This window comes from Alternaria rosae (assembly GCF_020736505.1).
Source record: "Alternaria rosae strain MPI-PUGE-AT-0040 chromosome Unknown BKA58scaffold_1, whole genome shotgun sequence".
Taxonomy (NCBI): Eukaryota; Fungi; Ascomycota; class Dothideomycetes; order Pleosporales; family Pleosporaceae; genus Alternaria; species Alternaria rosae.
This window is the reverse complement of record NW_025763570.1, coordinates 4,188,895-4,206,346: the sequence shown is the minus strand read 5'-3', so window position 1 is coordinate 4,206,346 and position 17,452 is coordinate 4,188,895. Positions and strand designations below refer to the sequence as shown.

The following is a 17,452-nucleotide window of genomic DNA, read 5'->3' as shown; positions in this document are numbered from 1 at the left end:
GGGGGAGGGAGTCGCGGCTGTGATTGTGATAACGTTTGTTTGCTCGTCGGCCAGACTAGCAAATGGGCCTGGTGGAGTCAGAACAAGCGAGCAGCGCGTGGAACAGATTTCGAAAGTCATGAGAAGCATGGAAAAGAGAGTGGTAAAGGTAAGGCATGAAAGGCTTATATGTACAGGTCGGTTCCAGGGTCATCTAAGAACAATAAAATGTATGTATACAAATAGTACAATGAATGTGATTAACTTAGCGGGCATGTCACATAGAATCGATGACTTACACGCTCATGTCGTCGCACTGTGACGTGTCGCCGGCCCTGCTATAGCTTGTCTAGGAACAAGACTGCCCTCCATGGTTTGGGTGGTGGATTATTGACTTGGAGTCGTTCACAGCCGGATTGTCCAGGCCAGCTCCCAGAGGGTCTTCCAAAACGACAATGAGGCACCGCAGCGTGACGTTCTCTGACGGAACCAACGGAATAGTTGTATGCCTTTTGCTAGTCCGAGCATCATCGTCCTTCTCTCCAGCCGATGGGTATGAGCGCCGCCGCAACTTGTCCCACACCCCTCTCTGTCGCCAGCAGATTGAACTGTGCCGCTGCATTTCGTGTGTCCTGAACTTCTAGTCGTATGCCTTGGTCGTTGAGGTATTTGCGAACCGCGGGCGCAAGAGGAACGGTACTGGGGCCGGTGCCAATGATGAGTAGATCTGCCGCATTGCTGTCAGTCCGCATATCTTCCCATCTTTACAGAGAAAGCCGAAGACGTACCAGGCTTCGGATATAATAACTCCAACACGCCCCAAGCCTGCTCCTGCACTTCCCATTGCCCCTTCGCGTTCAGCAATTTGCCTGTCATTGCATCATCGCCCGTACCTCCTTCAGCGACGGTGCCCTCTTTCCTGCCTTCGCGTAGCCAGGGCTTCCATCTATATGCCTCTCCGCCTATCAAGAGAATGCCGCATCCGCTAATGCGCATCTGGTTGTTGAGCGCGAAGCCATCGCCTGTGCAGGCATCGATGGATGTAGCGGGCGCAACGGTATTTCGGAGTACATCGAGAGCGCTGAAATCGGTCTGCGTATCTTCGTCGCTCTTAGGGCCGCGATCGCGCGTTTTTGGAGGTTTGGATTGGAGGAGGGCGGGGCGTGTCGTGTGCAGGCAGCGTGCTTGTCGTGCGGACGCCATCGCCGGGGGTTTACATTTGGGCAGATTACGACATGGGTTTTTGGTTATACATCTTGATAATGCACGAGTGCACTGCAATAGACTTCGTTCCATGGTTGTGATATGCAATTGATTGTTGTGGCGGGTGTCTATGTACAAGCCAAAAGTTATGCTAGAGCTGATGATCGATGCTGTCATCGAATCCAAAGAGAGCTCGGACCAGGCGGCAAGCGAGACATCTTCATCCGTTGTGCCTCATCTTGCACTCCTTTTGTCATCGCATCTTTCAAGCCGTATGTCCAAGTCATGTGCCGCTTCAGTAGACAATAAAACCAGCGTTGCAACGAAATCAACTCCCATGCGATGCGCTCATAAGCTTTTGTTCCGTGGATGCTATTCCACCCCCAGACCATCTTTTGCGACAGCTCTTGATCGTGAAGCAGGCGGTAATGCCCAAGAGCTCTTATGTTTCCATCAGCGAGCATGTCGGATGTCGTGGTCTTCTTCTTCGTCGTCGGAGTCGAATGCGGACGGAAGATCCTCACAGATGAGTCCCTCGAACGCGAACTTTTCGGCCAACGTCTGTTTATTCTCTTCCTTGATGGACACCATCTCGAACGACCTCGTAAGCTCGGAGCTCGTGTTTACTCGCTTCAGTGTCTGTCTGGTGAAGCGGACAGGCGAAGTTGTTGGCTGCAAAGGCGAAGATACGAAGTCAGCGTTTACTTTACACGCAGTTTGTACAGTAATTTCCTTACCTTGGGTCTGGCACCCTGGTCGACTTGCTCACTCACAGTCGCCAGGCTTGTCGATAAGCTCCGCTTGCGCTTGCGAAGGTCTGGAATGGGCTGCGCATTGTATCTGGGATCCGGCTTTGGCTGATTCACACCCAGAAAACACAATTCGGACGTCGGAGGATTGAAGGTGGATGTCATCCCGCGATCCATGTACAGGTCTGAGGCCTTCAGCTCTCCGGTCGGTGTGACCTGCTCGGGCGCTGCCGTGAAGCCACCCCACTGCGAGAAAGCGATAGTGCGGCAGCCGGGAGGCATGATCGAGAGAGCTATGTCCGGCCCAAGAAGCTCTCGCAAGAACGCACTGCTGGCGGATGATGCCTTGCGCGCGAGATGGGCGGGTTGTGGGATACTGCGCTCGTCCGTAGATGGTGCTGTGTCTGGCGCGAAAGGGACATAGTCTTGCGCAAACATCTTGAGATGCTTTGCTGATGCGTGCAGTTTCGCGGTTGTCAGACTGGAAGATCCGGCTCACAGCTGACCGTAATCTTTTGGACTGGATGTCGGTGTTTGGAGTAGTTGGGAAGTGAGGTCGGTGGTAAATTTGGAGCAGAATTTGAAAAAGATTTGTCGCCATAAGGAGTAAGACTACCTGGTGAAGGAGAAACAATGCGGGTCGCTGGTATGGATGGCCCATTGTCTGTTCTATTGTCACCCACGGTATGTGGTCGCCTTCACCTGCCAAGCCGACCAATAAGAGAAGGTCGAGATCAAAGCCATACCGCCACGTTCACTTTTCAGTGACAAAACCGCCAGTTGCAGTGGGATATTTGGGGGCTTGTGAGGAGTTTATGAGAGAAGAGGATGTGTTGTGTGACAGCGGTGTGACTGCTTGTCGTATGGGGTGGAAGCAAACTGCCACGCCTGACAAGGCAGTCACTGGCGCCTGTTGTCTGCAGGCATTGTCGCTGCGCACTACGACGCCGGGCATGGTATTGACCATAGAACTACTTGGAGTGAAAACACGCAGCACTGTCAGTCACTGTCCCCACGCCTTAGTTTTCGCACCCTGGTGTTCGCAGCGTCAGTACGATTCGCCCAGGGGTACAAACCTCTTCATGAGTAAGTTCGGGCCGCAAAGACCTCCTAGTCGAGACTATTCTGAGGAGGGCTTTTTATCTGCTTACAATAAAACTGGCAGTTGAGTAGGATGCAGCAAGGTGGACGAAAGGGGTTAAGGATTTGGCATAGGTTTCTAGAATTTGAAGAGCACCTCTAGATTAGAATTTGTGTTACAAGAACGAAGACTGGGGTTTGTCGAGAGATCTGCGCTCATACCTAAGAGGGTGTAGGCACACTGCGTCATCGGTCACGGGAAATCGCGTTGCGCTCGTGCGCTCTTTCCGCGACTAACAAAGGCACATTTCGCAGCCTGTTTTTGTTGTTTACTCGACCCCGCTTGACACCAACTCTGAGTACTGCGCTCCCCTCTCTGGGGCGCTCCAGATTACATAGCGGCCATGTCTTCCAATGCGTACGTACCTCCATATATTGTTCTACACCTTTGCTGACCGATATACAGACGCAAAGGTCACGTCTTCCAGACAAAGAACATTAAGAAGCGCAGCGGCAGTAAGCAGGGCGACAAGAAGCCTGGCGATAAGACCAAGATCGATACCAAAGTCAATCGCTGCCATTTCCTCGAGCTGCCTGCTGGTATGTCCCTCCTTCGCTTACATACCACCCTAGTCGGCTAATCCTTCCCAGAGATCCGCAATCGTATATACTACTACGCCAAAGAAAAGATGTTTGTTGATTATGAGGATTGGGATGACCCTACACCACCGCTTCTGGTCAAGAACACCAAGACTGCAGCTGACAGTACTATCGTGCCGCATGTACTGAGTACTCTGCGCTACCGTGCGCTCACCCAGGTCTGCAAGCAAACCCGGACGGAGTATCGGCCTATTTGGCTTCGTCAATCTTGCTTCTGCATCGAACTCTCAACAGTCGCTCAGTTCATCGTCACATACTACCCCAAGGTTCTAGATTACCAGAACGCCCCGAAGCTTTTGGTTATTTCCTGGGACCACGGTCAAATTGGCGCTGAATCCGAGGAAGATTGCGACGATGACGAGGAGTCTACGGAGGACGTTCTGACAAACATCGCCCTCTTGACCCGCCTACGCGCACACTGCCCAACTCTTACCGTCAACTTCATCTCCCGTCGGGTACTTGAAGACGATGAACCCAACATAATGTGCTTCGAATGCGGACACAGCATCCATTGCGGATGCGGTATAGATTGCGATCACGAGGATACTTGGGGTGAGGTACTATGGCGAATGAAATGGAGTTATCAGTATCTCGAGGCACTGAATGCTTTCCTCGCCAACACCAACGAGAATTGGCTGAAGCTGTTTCGCGGCACCGCCAATCTACAACCCCATGTGGAGTTCACTTTCCACACCAATACTCAGCGTCTCACTATCTACATCCGTTTCTCAAAAGGCCAAGCTCCCAGGGGATTCAAATTGAAGAGCATGTACAACTCTGCTCTTGGCTTCCTCAATCACTGGGGTATGTTGGATCTCAAAGCTAGCGATTCGATCGACTATGTCATTGGCGAAGCAACTAGCAAGTACACGCGCCACGCTGGCGGGTGTGGCAGCTATGTCTGCACCTACAACCAGATCCACCTTGACAACTCCACCATCGCTGGTTGGAAGAAAGAGAAAGAGGCCAAGACATTCGCGTCTTGAGTCTTCGAGGGTTGCCTAGATCACGAAAGGTCATGATAGAAAGTCACCGTAGTTCATAGTACAACGGCCAGAGGGCTCGGGTTATGTTCAGAAAACATCGGTGAAGGAGATGTTCATGTGTATACTTGTCAGCCTCATTACATGTAGTTCATACCTTCTAGCTGATGGAAACATTGATGTAGAGTCTTACTGCTGTGACTTTGTTGTACGTCTCTACTCATGCGCCGTCCTTATCGTGAACACTGGGTACAACGCTGAGATACGAGCTCCCTCATACTCTCAAGCGGCCAGTGGCGCCCCGCTCGGCCGAGCTATGGCGCATCCTGGACAACACCGCCGTCCAGCCTTGCAACATATTTACATAGCATGCATATTGCATGACAACCAAAAGCTCACGGTATGAGTACTGTTACGAAAGTGGTGACGCTGCTGAGATCAACGAGCGCACCGTCACGTAAAGACGCGACGATCGACGTGTTCCCTAACCAGCGACCAGCGTTTGCGTCGATGATCCCTCGTCTACTACCCCATTGACTAAACCGTGATAACTCAGAGAGGCACAGCTCACCGAGTTTTGAATCTCCAGGACGCCGGATGAGCCGTTGGTGCTCTCAACAACAGGTGTTGCGCGTGTTACGGCGTGGCGCAGGGTGGACGGGTCGTTGGCCTTGCGCCTCGGGCCGTCCGGTAGACGGTTTTTGGATAGGCAAAGGCTACTGCGAACTCTGATCCAGCTAAGTTTTGCGCAAGATCTCTCGGTCACCAGTTCGCACGAGGTGCAGCGTTGGCATGCTGTCGTGCTCCCATGCATCACAATGTGGCAGCCTATCGCGTGGTTAGCACAGCCGAGCTGAACACAAACTCGCTGACTATGAGCAGCGTAACGCCCAATCAGACCCCATTGGCTGCAAATACATCCCCAAAGGACTCTGTATCCCTGCGGAGTCAGCAACTAGGCAGCATGAAATGGCAAGGCTCGGTCGAGGGCTGTTCTGGGAGGCCGACGTCCCAAGGCTGACATCTCCTGCGCTGTGTTGCTACCCATGTATATGTAGCCCAGCTCCTCTCTCTCTCTCTGGGGATGAGCAGCTGAACTCCAGTTCTTTTCTGTTTCCTCCTCGCTGGGTACCAAACATCCGGTCTTGTCACCACCCTACTGATCTTGCACATCACCACACAGACCACGACGATGGCCTCCGATACATCAGATTCTCTGCCTATTCCTCAGCCTCCCCCTCATCTGTTCGTGGGAAACTTCGCTGAGATCGATCCGAACGATGCTCCGGGCTCCTTCCAACGCCTTGCGGATATCTATGGCGAAATCTACCAGCTCCAGTTCCCAGGACGCGACGGCAAGGTCATCGTTGTGTCATCATACGATACAATCAACGACTGCTGCGACGGTGAGCGCTTCGAAAAGCCCATCAATGCTACTCTGGACGAGGTGCGAGCTTTGACTGGAGATGGCCTGTTCACAGCGTATCCCGGCGAAAAAGTACATTTGACATACTTGATGTGATCATAGATGTACTAACATATGTTCTAGGCTTGGGGTGTCGCACATCGGCTCCTAATGCCCGTCTTTGGACCAATGGGTATCCGGAAAATGTTCGACGGCATGATGGACATTTCGACGCAGATGTTGCTCCGGTGGGACCGTTTCGGTTCAGATCATGAGATAGAATGCAGCGATGACTTCACAAGGTGAATATCATCCGACTACTAGCCAATTGGCCCCTCGTTACTGACTGTGTCCAGATTGACCTTTGATATGATCGGGCTGTGCGCGTTTGGTTACCGTTTCAACAACTTCTATAGTGACCGCGCGCATCCTTTCATTAACGAGATGGTCGAGGTCTTGGTAGAGTCTGGGCGAAGAGCTACGCGCACATCTATCGAGAACAAAGTTCGGGTCTTCGCCGAGTCCCATCGCCAGGACAATGTGAAGAAGATGCATGATCTATGCGACCAAATCATCGCAGACCGAATTGCTCATCCGCAGCCAGATGCCAAGGATCTACTCAATCCCATGCTCGAGGGCGTAGACAAGGAGACTGGAGAGAAGATGACGAAAGAGTCCGTACGATACAATATGGTGACCTTTTTGGTTGCTGGACACGAGACTACGAGCGGGACTCTGGGATTCTTGTTCTACCACTTACTCAGAAACCCAGACAAGTATCTGAAAGCTCAACAAGAAGTTGATGACGTTCTCGGAGACGGTCCTTTGGAGCTGAAACACATCCCAAAGCTTGAATACATCAAGTTCGCAATCTACGAAGCGTTGCGTTTCCTCGGTCCCATTGCGATCAATGGAAAGCATGCGCTGAAGCCTACGAAAGTCGCCGTAAGTTCATCTTTTGGCTACAGTAGTGGTATACTAATGATCATAAGGGGAAATACCAGGTGCAACCGAAAGACATGATCTTGATGAACCTCAAAGGTCTCCATCACGACCCTAAAGTATATGGCGACGACGCGGACGTGTTCCGACCCGAGCGTTTCCTAGACGGTGGTTGGGAAAAGCTTCCACCAAACTCATGGAAGGCGTTTGGCGACGGAATGCGCGCCTGTATCGGCAGAACATTCGCTGAGCAGGAAATGATCATGGTTGTCGCACTCATCCTGCAGAAGTTCCAAGTCGAGCTCGCAGACCCTAGTTACCAGCTCCGTACGTCCGTTGCTACGCTTATGTGTGACAGCGCTAACCTTACATTTTAGATGTATCTGTCACCATTACACAGAAGCCAAAAGATCTCAAGATCAAGGTACGCCGACGGCCTGGACGCACAATGGCTAGCCTAGGTGGGACTGGAGGCGGTGCGGCCATTACCAAGGAAGCCAATGACAATGGCTCTGACAAGGCCAAAGAAGCAACTCTGCCTACCAGAGATACGAAGCCGATTACCGTACTCTATGGATCGAACGCTGGCACGTGCAAATCGTATGCTGAAGACCTGGAGACAAACGCCTCGCGATTCGGATTTAAGGCGAACGTTGCCAGTCTCGACTCAGCTACTGAACACATCCCCAAAGACCAGCCAATTGTCATCATCGAGCCCTCATACGAAGGAAAACCAGCAGACAACGCGAAGAAGTTCACTGCTTGGCTTGAGAGCAATGCGAACTCTAAGCTGCTTGAAGGAGTTGAGTATGCCGTCTTTGGAGTCGGAAATAGCGACTGGACCCATACCTATCACCGTGTTCCCAAACTCACCGACGAGTTGTTTGAAAAGATGGGGGCTAAACGCTTCACAGAAACTGGTCTCGTCAATGTCAAGGGAGACATAATGGGCCCTTGGGAAAGGTGGTCTGAGCAGATGTGGAGCGATTTGCGCAAGTCCAGCGGTACCACTACTGAGGTACTTGGGGGACAGTTACAGGCTGAGATCACGCCTCCAAAGTTTGCTACATACCTCGGAGGCAAAGACATCGGCTACGGTGTAGTGAAAGTCAACAAAAGCCTAGGTGGCGGCGAAGTTGGTCTTACCAAGAAGCACATGGAGATCGAACTACCACCGGGAACATCGTATCGCTCCGGCGACTACATGGTCATCCTGCCGACGAACAGCATCTGCAACGTGAGGCGGGTCATGAAGCGCTTCGACCTATCGCCTGATGATAATATCGCCATCACAGGCACCAGCAAGACTTTCATCGCAACCGAAGCTCCAACCTCAATCTTCGATTTGCTCATGACACGTGTGGAGCTAAGCACGCCCATCTCGCAAAAGCAGCTACAGACTCTTGCCGAGGCCACACCAGAAAACAAAAGGGCCAAGCTAATGGATTTAGCAAGCGATGAAACATACAAGAACGGGGTCATACCCAAACGCTACAGCATTTTGGATGTTCTCGAAGACCACCCGGATTGCCAGCTACCCTTCGCAGTTTATCTTGACTCGCTGAAGCCGCTGTCTCCCCGCCAATATAGCGTCTCGTCTTCGCCGCTTGCAAATGTAGACTTCATCCAAACACCCGAAGGAACTACCACTCAGCGTTTGATTGTCTCTCTGACCTACGACGTTCACGATGAGGCCGCATGGAGTGGAGATAATCGCCGCTTCCACGGTGTTGCATCCACATACCTAGCGCGTCAAGAGCCAGGAGAGAAGATACGTTGCTTCCCGCGTCCAACGAACATCAATTTCCACCTGCCTACCGATCCGACTGTACCAATCATAATGGTATGCGCAGGTACAGGTCTCGCTCCAATGCGCGGCTTCATCCAGGAACGTGCGACTATCAAGAATGCCCGCAACGCGAAGGTCGGACCGGCGATCCTCTACTTCGGCTGCCGTCACTTCGAAAAAGACTTCATCTACTCCGAGGAGTTGAAGCAGTGGGAGGCTGACGGGGTAGTCAGCGTACGCGGCTGCTTCTCCAAAGTCGCTCCTGAGGGTCAGAAAGCGCAACGCGTGCCTGATCGCATGTGGGACGAGCGGAAGGAGCTAGCTGAACTATTCGGGGAAGGTGGCGCGAAGGTGTTCATCTGTGGTAGTGCGAGCAAGTTGGCCAAGAGCACGGCTGAGGTGTGTATGAAGATCTATATGGATACTTTCCCCGGCAAGACGGAGGAAGATGCTCTGGAATGGCTCGAAAAGGTCAAGGAGTCCAGGTACGTGAGCGACGTATTTGAGTAGGGATGCTCTAGCAGTACACTAGGTGGTTTTCGCCATAGGATCGCGCATTTCGGTAATGTATCTACGACATCTTTTTTTGCGCATTTACATAGATCACTAATGATTACTTTCGCACTACAATCGATTAGTTCTAGAACACAGTGCGAAACATCTCATCGACCCCATAGCAAAACCGATGAAACAAAATGGCTGACCTTGGTACCTTGGCAGCGGAACAATATGCACAGATGATCGCGGCGGAGAAATACGCAGCCAAGAAAGCACCAGCGGAGTGAATCAACCCGAGTAGATGCCGTCGTGTGATGCGCCCAACGGCTGTTTTGCGGGGGGGAAGACGCACCCCGGACGATCACTTAAACTGTAACCAACACGCACAAGGAATTAGATGCACCGAATTGGCTGTTGCGTACATCGCGCAATGTCATGTGTGCAGCTCAGCGGAAGGTTTACGCGAATGAGACAAGCACTCGATGCTGCTCTGATGTACAATGTTCCGGACTCGTACAGTGGTGGAGATTTGCATCCATGCTGGAGAGTAAGTAATCTTTCGAGCTTGGTACTATCTGAGTGTAGCTGAAACTTCGAAACAGGAGTGGCGCGCGCGCCAATAACCTTGGGAAGCCATGGTAGTGTTTGGAAAGCCTGGTATGATAGGTGGTATATTCGAAAACTGGTGTTGCAATTGATCGGCAGGGCTGCGGCAAGGGCTGGGGATGAGTAACGCGTGTGCCTGAGACGGCTAGCTGGCCTCGTGGTAGATTTCGCTGTTTTGCATCTTACTCCGAATTGGTAAGGGTGTTCCGATGGAAGTCATATCGAGGGCTTGGTGTCATTTAGGAGAGAGGAGTGCAGAAGTGGAGCATCGCCATGGCGTTTGGGTTGTATAAGGAGTGCGCATCTCGTCGGTCTAATAGCGGCGTCAGCCATATCGCATCTTCGCCGCTCTTCCCACCTCACCAGAACATTCAAGATGGTGCAATTCTCTGGTCTCACGGCGGTGCTGGTGCTTGCCTCCCTTGCATCCGCTCAATGCGGTTCTGGCACACCCGACGCGAAAGTCACTGGCTCCGGTAGCTCCTTCACCGCGACGAAGGGCTCGACGAATCTCTACACTGGTTCAGATTACCGTCTAGCTATCCAGCGCGCTCTCGATGGCATCAGCAGCGGACAGCGGGTCTCCGTCATCGCATCCGGTAACATTGGCGCTAGCACCATCACCATCACGAGCGGAAAGACATTTGAGGGCTGCGGAACTATAACAGCTGCTCCCAAGAGTGGAGGAGGAAACATCGAAGTGACGAACCAGTCTGGCGTCAAGATCCCCTACCTCACCATGGCCGGTTCGACATACTTCGGCATGCGCTTCTCTGGTACTACAGACCTGACTCTAGGCACCATCAACTTCAACCTCAAAGATGGCATGGGTATCCGTTTCGACCGCGACCGAGCGGCCAACACAAATGTCAAGATGGGCACCATCACCTGCAACGGCGGCACATCGCACTGCGTGGAGACATGGTAAGAAGATGATTGTACAAACCGCCTGCAAGACATACACTGACTTGGTATTTTCAGGAATATCGACAAGCTCGACATTGGCTCCGTTATCGGCAAGAATGTCGGAGAATGCGGTCTCCTCCTCCAAAAGGTTACCAACGCAAAGGTTGGCACCGTAGACTGCGACAACTGTGGCGCTGGCACCGGATACGCGGCTCTCCGTTTCGCCAACGAAGCCGGAAAGATCAACGGCGGATATGGCACCAACATCTACGTCAACCGCGTCAAGGCTCGTGGTGGCGGTCGCGGTATCTTCTGTGTATCTGCGTCTGGAGGTGCGGAGATCGGTACGATTGATGTTGCCAACACGGGTAACAACGCCATCTTGCTCGAGAACTGCTACAATGTCAACATCAAGGCTGGTACTGTTAGTGGTGGTGGTGAGGTTCGTCTGGCTGCGAGAACCGAGTTCGCGAACAGCAGAGATATCGCCATTGCGTTGAAGGTCGATGGAACCAGTGTGACGGAAAACCCGTGCACTGTGAACAAGACCAAATGGAGCCTCACCGGAAACGGGGCGAGGAAGATCTGCACATAAGTGCTTCCCTGTTTCCCCATTAGGAGCATCTCACAGTGCTGACTGGCGGATTTGGATAACGTGTAGTCGCAACTTCATTGTACATATCAACATCTCAATTACATAGAGAGCTTCATATCCAACAAATCTCCATCAAGCCGTGTGATCTCGAAACCGGAGTATTTTCAATCATCATCATCATATAGCGACGTTGGTACGAGAGTCCAGTCGAAAGCTAGAGGGGAGGCTGGGGTTACGACATGCATAGGCGTAGGAACCGCAACACTCTAAGCGCAATGTGAGTTGTCTTTCAGCTATCTCTAAGGTCATGCGCGCCAAGAGAAGGCAAGTGGATTCGTTGGGGCGAAGGCTTACGTGTGATTGAGATTACTGCTACCATATTAACCAACCGATGTCAGCTTTGAGTACCACAAGGCTGAGCATACTTGTACAATAGCTCACTGCCCAAGCTTTGTTGCTAGTGGAATGTACTGCGCTGGTCGCCTTTGCGATCAATGAATGTTGGCCCCAAGCGCCCAGTGAGCGGTGGTCAGCCGAGTCGTTGAAAGGGGCCTGTTGTTGGATACTAAAACCAGCCCGAGCCGCGTCTCCTGAACTCGCCATCTCTTCCAATAATCCATCATCTCGTGATGTTGCGCAGGATGTTCTCGTTCATTTTCGTACTGCAACTCGCGTCGTTGCAGCCTGCAATGGCAGCCTGCTACTGGCGCAACGGCACACAAAACACAAACAGTGTGTACTCGCCCCAAATCAACGATACCTCGGATCCCTTAAGCAATATTTGCTGTGCCGGTTGGGACAACCTACTACCAAACGGACTGTGTCAAAATAAGGCTGAATCGGTCATCTGGCGAGAGTCGTGCACGCTAAGTAATTGGGAGGATGGAGGATGCCAGGATCTCTGCTCGGACGAGGTAGCGTTGGCACGGCGTCTTTGTAGGTCACCGAAGCTGACGACGATTAGGATGCTTTACAAAGAAGCAAAGACGTCAAGGTGACGCCGTGCACCGGTGCAGTCGATTCGTTGACCTGGTGTTGCGGGGATACGAATCGATGCTGCACTGACGGGAGCACAATTCCGCGATACACTATAGCAGCGCGATTTGGCGACCCTATACCTTCTGCGACGTCCTCATCGGTCTCTTCTTCGACTGCATCTTCAATAGCGTCCTCCATGCTATCGTCTTCTCCGACTAGTACGCCAGCAGCCACTGGTGACAGTGAGCTCTCTACAGGTGCGAAAGCTGGTATCGGTGTTGGGGCTTCACTCGGAGCCCTCGCCTTGATCGGGCTGGGTATCTTTATCGCTAAGGCGCTGCGCTGGCGCAAAAAGGCGAGGGATGCCTCTACGCCCTATGTCGCACCCGAAGAGGAGCCATCGAAAGATATTTATCGATATGAGAAGGGTGGCAGCGAGACTGCACAATTGGCCAGTGCGGAGAGTCAATTGCACGAGATGCCCGGATCTGGAGGGGTTTCCGAGCTCGATCAGATTCGAGACAGTAGGGTAGTCAGCCTTAATGCCTCGGCAGTTTGATACATGGCGGATGCGCGTCGTTCGACGAGATCATGGATGGCGGAGAGTGTAGGCTGAGACTGTGAAGGCTGGAGGGCGTCGGGGAGCTTGAGGACTGGTCACGCTAAAACGCTAGCTTGGACGCTCAAAGAAGCGGCGGCTCAATCACATTGTAACTTCTGCACCACATTCGTCCTCTGTCTTTCTGGTACTGGCGATAATCTTTCTCGCAGTAAACGGCGTACCTTATGCCTCTTGTGCAACTCAATTCTCCATCGTCCATTATTGAGCCATCCGAGCCCAGCCACTACGTCATTGAATGCCGCTATTGGGTTTCCACCACAGCCGCCATCATGCAAGGAGGTCCGCTCTTCTTGAAGCACTGCATCTTCATTAGGGTGTTAGGGTCCATCTTCTGATATCTTCCACAAGACTACAATTCCACGGTGGACGGTGAGGGCTGCGTGTTACCCCAGCGGGCCCGGGCCGGTACCCGTGATGGGGGTAGTAGACCTATCACGGAATGAGATGCTGAACAGACATATTCGCAATGCTCGCTGGCACACTCTAATTCAGCATTAGATTGGCCAGTTGAGCACTTCAACAGCTTCTACTGGATGGCTCTCGGTGCATGATGACATGCATGCTGCTACTATCGAATGCCACTCTCAGGCCCGCCACACCAGACGGCTGAACAATCATGCATGCTTCCAGGTTGTACAATATAGTTTCATAGGCCATGTATGCAGCTCGAGATTTGGGTCACTAATCTTGCACGGCTGCCGGTAATGATAAGAAGAACATGGACCCCCCCTTTGGAAGTAACTTTCTGGATCACAAAACACCTTATTATCGATGACGGAACCGACAAAGGCGACAGAAATACAACTAATTGCCCTGAGATGTGACATTATCAGCGCTGAGAAGAACGTTGCGCAACAAGCAATCGAGGAGCAGAGAACCAATGGCACGCATGGTTCTGGGGGAGGGGTACTAGATGTATGACCACCTCTCAAATGTGCGCTCTCACTAATGGTTTGCAGCGATACATCAACGCCTCCTATTCAGTAAACTTTTTCTTCCTTACGCAATCTTCATGGGAAGCACCCGCGCTCACTTTTCAGTTCGCATTGAGCAATGGCGGTCCAGCGTCCACCGTCTACGGTAGCATATTCGCATAGGCAGGAACGATTCTAATAGCTTTATCGCTTGCCGATATTTTTTCCATGGATCCCACAGTTGGTGGTCTGCCACCTTCGCTAAAGCAGCCACGAATTTGTTCATGTTCATGTTGATCTACACCGTCTTCGTATCATTCTTCAACGTATTTGCCTTAGTCTCTCGTCTTATTTGGGCGTTCTCTAGGGACGATAGATTGCCATTCTCGCGTACGTTTGCTAGGGTCCACCTAGAGTTGAGGGTATCGGTTAATGCATCATATCTTAGCACTCTCTTTGTTTGCATACTGGCTCTCATAGACGTGGCTTCAAGCACCGTGTTCAACGTTCTTATCTCCCTTCCCGCAATGGGCTTGTACTTATCATACTTTCTGCCAATCTTGTTCCTTTCCTGGTGTCGGACGATAAGCGCGAGGCCTATACCAATTCCATGTGGCTCGTTCAAGTTGGGAGCAGTTGGCGCGTACATCAACGCCGCATCTTCGTGCTACATCGTTTTAACTAAGACGGTTCCGCGTGGTATACTGCCCCCATTTATCCCGGCTTTCACCTAAGCGGTTTCTACGCCTTGAGTGCTTATACCATTCGTTTCTCTTCTTCCAAGATTGCATCAATTTACCCAACCGTATTCCCCACTTGTTCGCGATCACGACGCCTCAACTCAACCAACCCTCGATCGGATCTGTACGCGAACACGAAGAAGACCTAGTGGAACATCAACATAAGCTTGCAACCATTCTTTAGAGACACTCAAACGTACCACTCTGTGCAGGGCTAGACCGAGACTCTAACCGGAAGCAAGATCGCCGGAAGGTTCTTCCGTCGTCTGTAGGTCAAGCCAGTACTTCCGCTTTACACGCAAGCCGGTGAAAACGTCGACACTCTCATTAGCTACCTTAAAAATGATGGTTACGCCCTAGACAAAGCGATCGCTGAAAATGTAGAGTTTATCGCTGATCACTCTATCGAACTATCGAATCAGCCTGACATCATCTCAACCCAGATATCTGCTTCAAGGTTCAACGCACAGAAGTCATTCGCATGAATCTCGTCAGCGTTAGCTTCCTGGTCTCTCGGAAATATCTTGTTACGACCCGTAATCATCTTCACCGCCTCGCGAAACGATGACCTAGGTTCGCCGTAGCAGTACGCCCACTCGACTGCTCTGCATCTTGCCAAACTCCGTTCTCTGCAAGCCAGACAGCTCTACAAAGGGGACATGTCTTCTCGTCATCCGGCCCCTGTTTCAGAAACTCTTTGAGATAGTTTCGTCCTATCATGTGTTCACAGCCTTGGATGCCGTTGATCTTGACACAAGGATGAGCCGCAGAATTTTCCATGCAGACTGGGCAGTCAGTGTTTGTCGTACTAGTAGTGTTGGCGGCGGTGAGGGGCTCGGTGTTGCGTGTGACGAAGTTATTGATACGCTGCTCGCTGCTTTGAGTGGGCTGGTAGTCTTCTGGGAGGGGATGAGGCTCGAACTCGACTGGAAAATCACCTCGTGTAGGGCCTGGAGCGTGCCCATATCTACGTGGTGGAATGGGGTGAGCATGAAAGGGCAGGTCTTCGCCTCGTCCAAAGCCTCCAACATGAATATGTGTATGGCTGCCAGATCCAAATGGAAGGTTCTCACCGAAACAGCTTCCAGGCCTCAGGGCTCCAGGCCCATAAGCGACACCGTTTCCGGAAAAGACGGGGTGGCTGAAGGCTCCCTCAAGTGCACTATCGAATGCAGCACCCATACCGATATGAAGATCACCGAAGTTTATATGGGCGTCGAAACCCTGCCTACCGCCGGTGTTGTTGAAAAGAAAATTTGGACCGAATGTACCTCGCATGCTTTGGCCTTGTGGCCCAGAGCCGAGCATACTGTCAAGGCTCGCCATGGTGTCAGCTAGATGATGCATAGCATCGTGATATCCGTTACTACTGGAGTGTCCGATATCAGTATCATATTCATCATCTTCGTCATCTTCGTCGTCGATGAATACAATTTGGGGGGGCTGACGAGAGTGTTGGAGAACTTGCGCTGTAGCATGGCAGCGACTTTGATGCGGATGGCCACCACCGTCACCACCGCCGAGACGATGACCTCGTGTATGGAAATGCTGGCCCGCGCAGCTGCCGGAGTTCGATCCGTTACGTCCAGGACCGAAATAACTCATGTTCAATAGGATGTGTCGAAGCTTCTGATCTGTCAGGTTCAGTGGTCGATCGGTTGTGATCGGAAGGAGCGCGTAGTGATGCGGTAAGTGTGGGTTATGGAACAGGCGCGGCTTATATGGGCGCAGGATCTGTGCGGTCGAGTGAATGAGGCGATACTATCGTGAGGAGAATTTAGGAGCGTTATGTAACGACTCTGCTGTAGGTGAGGTGAAAGCTCCGTGAGTACATTCGCTAGAGGCTGGGCAGTTGATTGGGCTAGAAAGACCAGGGCGAATCGCATGGAATGGACCAAGGCTAAACGAGGTCTCAAAATGAAACTGTGATTTGATTGTTCTACTTTTTCCCCTTCTTCTTCGTATCGTTCTCTTTGCCTTCTTTTACGAAGCCACCCAAGACCAATGCCTCTCTAGCCGTAGTGTTGATGATGCGAAAGCGGTCAGGACCTAAGTGGATACCACCATACCATCTTGTGACGACAACCATGACGTTCCAAACATCCATTAACTGCATCAAGTGCAGCATGCGCGATCCCGCAGCAGTCTCACCATCATCGTCGCAGTCTTGGTAGCTTGTATCGTTCGGGCCTTTGATCCGCCAGGCAGTCATGTTGTGAGTTGCGCGAGCAGCCTTCTTGTCTGTCGCTAGAAGATGCGTAACATACTGTCTAGCCTGTACTGGTGACGAAACAGGTGCTACGCGAGCCAAGAAAACTGATTTCTTCTCGGTTAGGGCGGGTGCTACGATCCAAGGGGGCTCTGGTCCAAGGTCGATGGCCGGGTTGGACCGTATATGAGAAATCTTGTCTTCTTCTAAGTGCTCGTCCTGGTGTTGATCGTGTAGTTGGATGTTTCCTTGTTCTTCCGCTTGCTCCAAAGCTTCTCTTGCCTCTTCGAGCAGATCGTAGATACATGCCTCGCCGGGTTGATAGATCCTTGCCAGCACTTCTCTTATTACATCGACAGCCCGGCCGCCCATACCCTTGGGGACATCTTGTCCCACACTCTGAGTGCCTAGCACGGATGGCGGCGCATCCGGATAGTCTGCCGGAAATTCTATACGCAGAGTTATCGATGGCAGCGACGGCAGACGTAGACTGTATCTTCGTTGGTCTTCATCCAAGGCTGACAGGGTACCTTTGTCGAAGATGGCGTTGAGCGAGGTGACCTCATCTTGGATGGCATCGTTGGCAGACATGGT

The 17,452-nt window shown here is 51.9% G+C and overlaps 8 protein-coding genes across 8 annotated transcripts; 4 read left to right on the top strand and 4 right to left on the bottom strand.

Moving 5' to 3' along the window:
- Nucleotides 1–506: 506 nt before the first annotated feature.
- BKA58DRAFT_306273 (uncharacterized protein) lies at nucleotides 507–1,275 on the bottom strand (the record flags this gene model as incomplete). The annotated part of the gene is made up of 2 exons (XM_046167105.1): nucleotides 507–706; nucleotides 768–1,275. 2 exons carry the CDS (start codon nucleotides 1,273–1,275, stop codon nucleotides 507–509), a joined length of 708 nt encoding a protein of 235 aa, XP_046031790.1.
- A 222-nt stretch (nucleotides 1,276–1,497) lies between these two features.
- Nucleotides 1,498–2,493, bottom strand: BKA58DRAFT_26779 (uncharacterized protein). The gene is made up of 2 exons (XM_046166792.1): nucleotides 1,920–2,493; nucleotides 1,498–1,854 (listed from the first exon to the last, which is right to left on the bottom strand). The coding sequence occupies exons 1-2, from the start codon at nucleotides 2,367–2,369 to the stop codon at nucleotides 1,636–1,638; spliced, it is 669 nt and encodes a 222-aa protein (XP_046031789.1). The 5' UTR covers nucleotides 2,370–2,493; the 3' UTR covers nucleotides 1,498–1,635.
- A 511-nt stretch (nucleotides 2,494–3,004) lies between these two features.
- On the top strand, nucleotides 3,005–4,832 carry BKA58DRAFT_26772 (uncharacterized protein). Its single transcript, XM_046166791.1, has 3 exons — nucleotides 3,005–3,429; nucleotides 3,478–3,611; nucleotides 3,663–4,832. The coding sequence occupies exons 1-3, from the start codon at nucleotides 3,416–3,418 to the stop codon at nucleotides 4,655–4,657; spliced, it is 1,143 nt and encodes a 380-aa protein (XP_046031788.1). The 5' UTR covers nucleotides 3,005–3,415; the 3' UTR covers nucleotides 4,658–4,832.
- An 836-nt stretch (nucleotides 4,833–5,668) lies between these two features.
- On the top strand, nucleotides 5,669–9,638 carry BKA58DRAFT_464804 (bifunctional P-450/NADPH-P450 reductase). The gene is made up of 5 exons (XM_046174936.1): nucleotides 5,669–6,152; nucleotides 6,204–6,361; nucleotides 6,416–7,004; nucleotides 7,052–7,328; nucleotides 7,379–9,638. Exons 1-5 carry the CDS (start codon nucleotides 5,847–5,849, stop codon nucleotides 9,298–9,300), a joined length of 3,252 nt encoding a protein of 1,083 aa, XP_046031787.1. The 5' UTR covers nucleotides 5,669–5,846; the 3' UTR covers nucleotides 9,301–9,638.
- Nucleotides 9,639–10,146: 508 nt separating this feature from the next.
- On the top strand, nucleotides 10,147–11,710 carry BKA58DRAFT_26642 (uncharacterized protein). The gene is made up of 2 exons (XM_046166787.1): nucleotides 10,147–10,818; nucleotides 10,876–11,710. The coding sequence occupies exons 1-2, from the start codon at nucleotides 10,271–10,273 to the stop codon at nucleotides 11,393–11,395; spliced, it is 1,068 nt and encodes a 355-aa protein (XP_046031786.1). The 5' UTR covers nucleotides 10,147–10,270; the 3' UTR covers nucleotides 11,396–11,710.
- Nucleotides 11,711–13,271, top strand: BKA58DRAFT_26643 (uncharacterized protein). The gene is made up of 2 exons (XM_046166788.1): nucleotides 11,711–12,309; nucleotides 12,360–13,271. Exons 1-2 carry the CDS (start codon nucleotides 12,025–12,027, stop codon nucleotides 12,930–12,932), a joined length of 858 nt encoding a protein of 285 aa, XP_046031785.1. The 5' UTR covers nucleotides 11,711–12,024; the 3' UTR covers nucleotides 12,933–13,271.
- A 1,924-nt stretch (nucleotides 13,272–15,195) lies between these two features.
- BKA58DRAFT_434657 (uncharacterized protein) lies at nucleotides 15,196–15,975 on the bottom strand (the record flags this gene model as incomplete). Its single annotated transcript, XM_046173281.1, has 1 exon — nucleotides 15,196–15,975. One exon carries the CDS (start codon nucleotides 15,973–15,975, stop codon nucleotides 15,196–15,198), a length of 780 nt encoding a protein of 259 aa, XP_046031784.1.
- A 555-nt stretch (nucleotides 15,976–16,530) lies between these two features.
- Nucleotides 16,531–17,444, bottom strand: BKA58DRAFT_374096 (ribosomal protein S5 domain 2-type protein). Its single transcript, XM_046169290.1, has one exon. It carries the CDS (start codon nucleotides 17,228–17,230, stop codon nucleotides 16,589–16,591), a length of 642 nt encoding a protein of 213 aa, XP_046031783.1. The 5' UTR covers nucleotides 17,231–17,444; the 3' UTR covers nucleotides 16,531–16,588.
- Between the last annotated feature and the right edge of the window lie 8 nt (nucleotides 17,445–17,452).

Bases quoted from the DNA above. Each gene is read 5' to 3' on its own strand.
- BKA58DRAFT_26779 (XM_046166792.1), bottom strand. From the start codon at position 2,369: ATGTTTGCGCAAGACTATGTCCCTTTCGCGCCAGACACAGCACCATCT. The intron at 1,855-1,919 runs GTAAGGAAATTA...TCGCCTTTGCAG, and splicing joins ACCAGGGTGCCAGACCCAAG to CCAACAACTTCGCCTGTCCG.
- BKA58DRAFT_26772 (XM_046166791.1), top strand. The intron at 3,612-3,662 runs GTATGTCCCTCC...AATCCTTCCCAG, and splicing joins TTTCCTCGAGCTGCCTGCTG to AGATCCGCAATCGTATATAC.
- BKA58DRAFT_464804 (XM_046174936.1), top strand. From the start codon at position 5,847: ATGGCCTCCGATACATCAGATTCTCTGCCTATTCCTCAGCCTCCCCCT. The intron at 6,153-6,203 runs GTACATTTGACA...CATATGTTCTAG, and splicing joins CAGCGTATCCCGGCGAAAAA to GCTTGGGGTGTCGCACATCG. The intron at 6,362-6,415 runs GTGAATATCATC...GACTGTGTCCAG, and splicing joins TGCAGCGATGACTTCACAAG to ATTGACCTTTGATATGATCG.
- BKA58DRAFT_26642 (XM_046166787.1), top strand. From the start codon at position 10,271: ATGGTGCAATTCTCTGGTCTCACGGCGGTGCTGGTGCTTGCCTCCCTT. The intron at 10,819-10,875 runs GTAAGAAGATGA...TGGTATTTTCAG, and splicing joins TCGCACTGCGTGGAGACATG to GAATATCGACAAGCTCGACA.
- BKA58DRAFT_26643 (XM_046166788.1), top strand. From the start codon at position 12,025: ATGTTGCGCAGGATGTTCTCGTTCATTTTCGTACTGCAACTCGCGTCG. The intron at 12,310-12,359 runs GTAGCGTTGGCA...GACGACGATTAG, and splicing joins AGGATCTCTGCTCGGACGAG to GATGCTTTACAAAGAAGCAA.
- BKA58DRAFT_374096 (XM_046169290.1), bottom strand. From the start codon at position 17,230: ATGGGCGGCCGGGCTGTCGATGTAATAAGAGAAGTGCTGGCAAGGATC.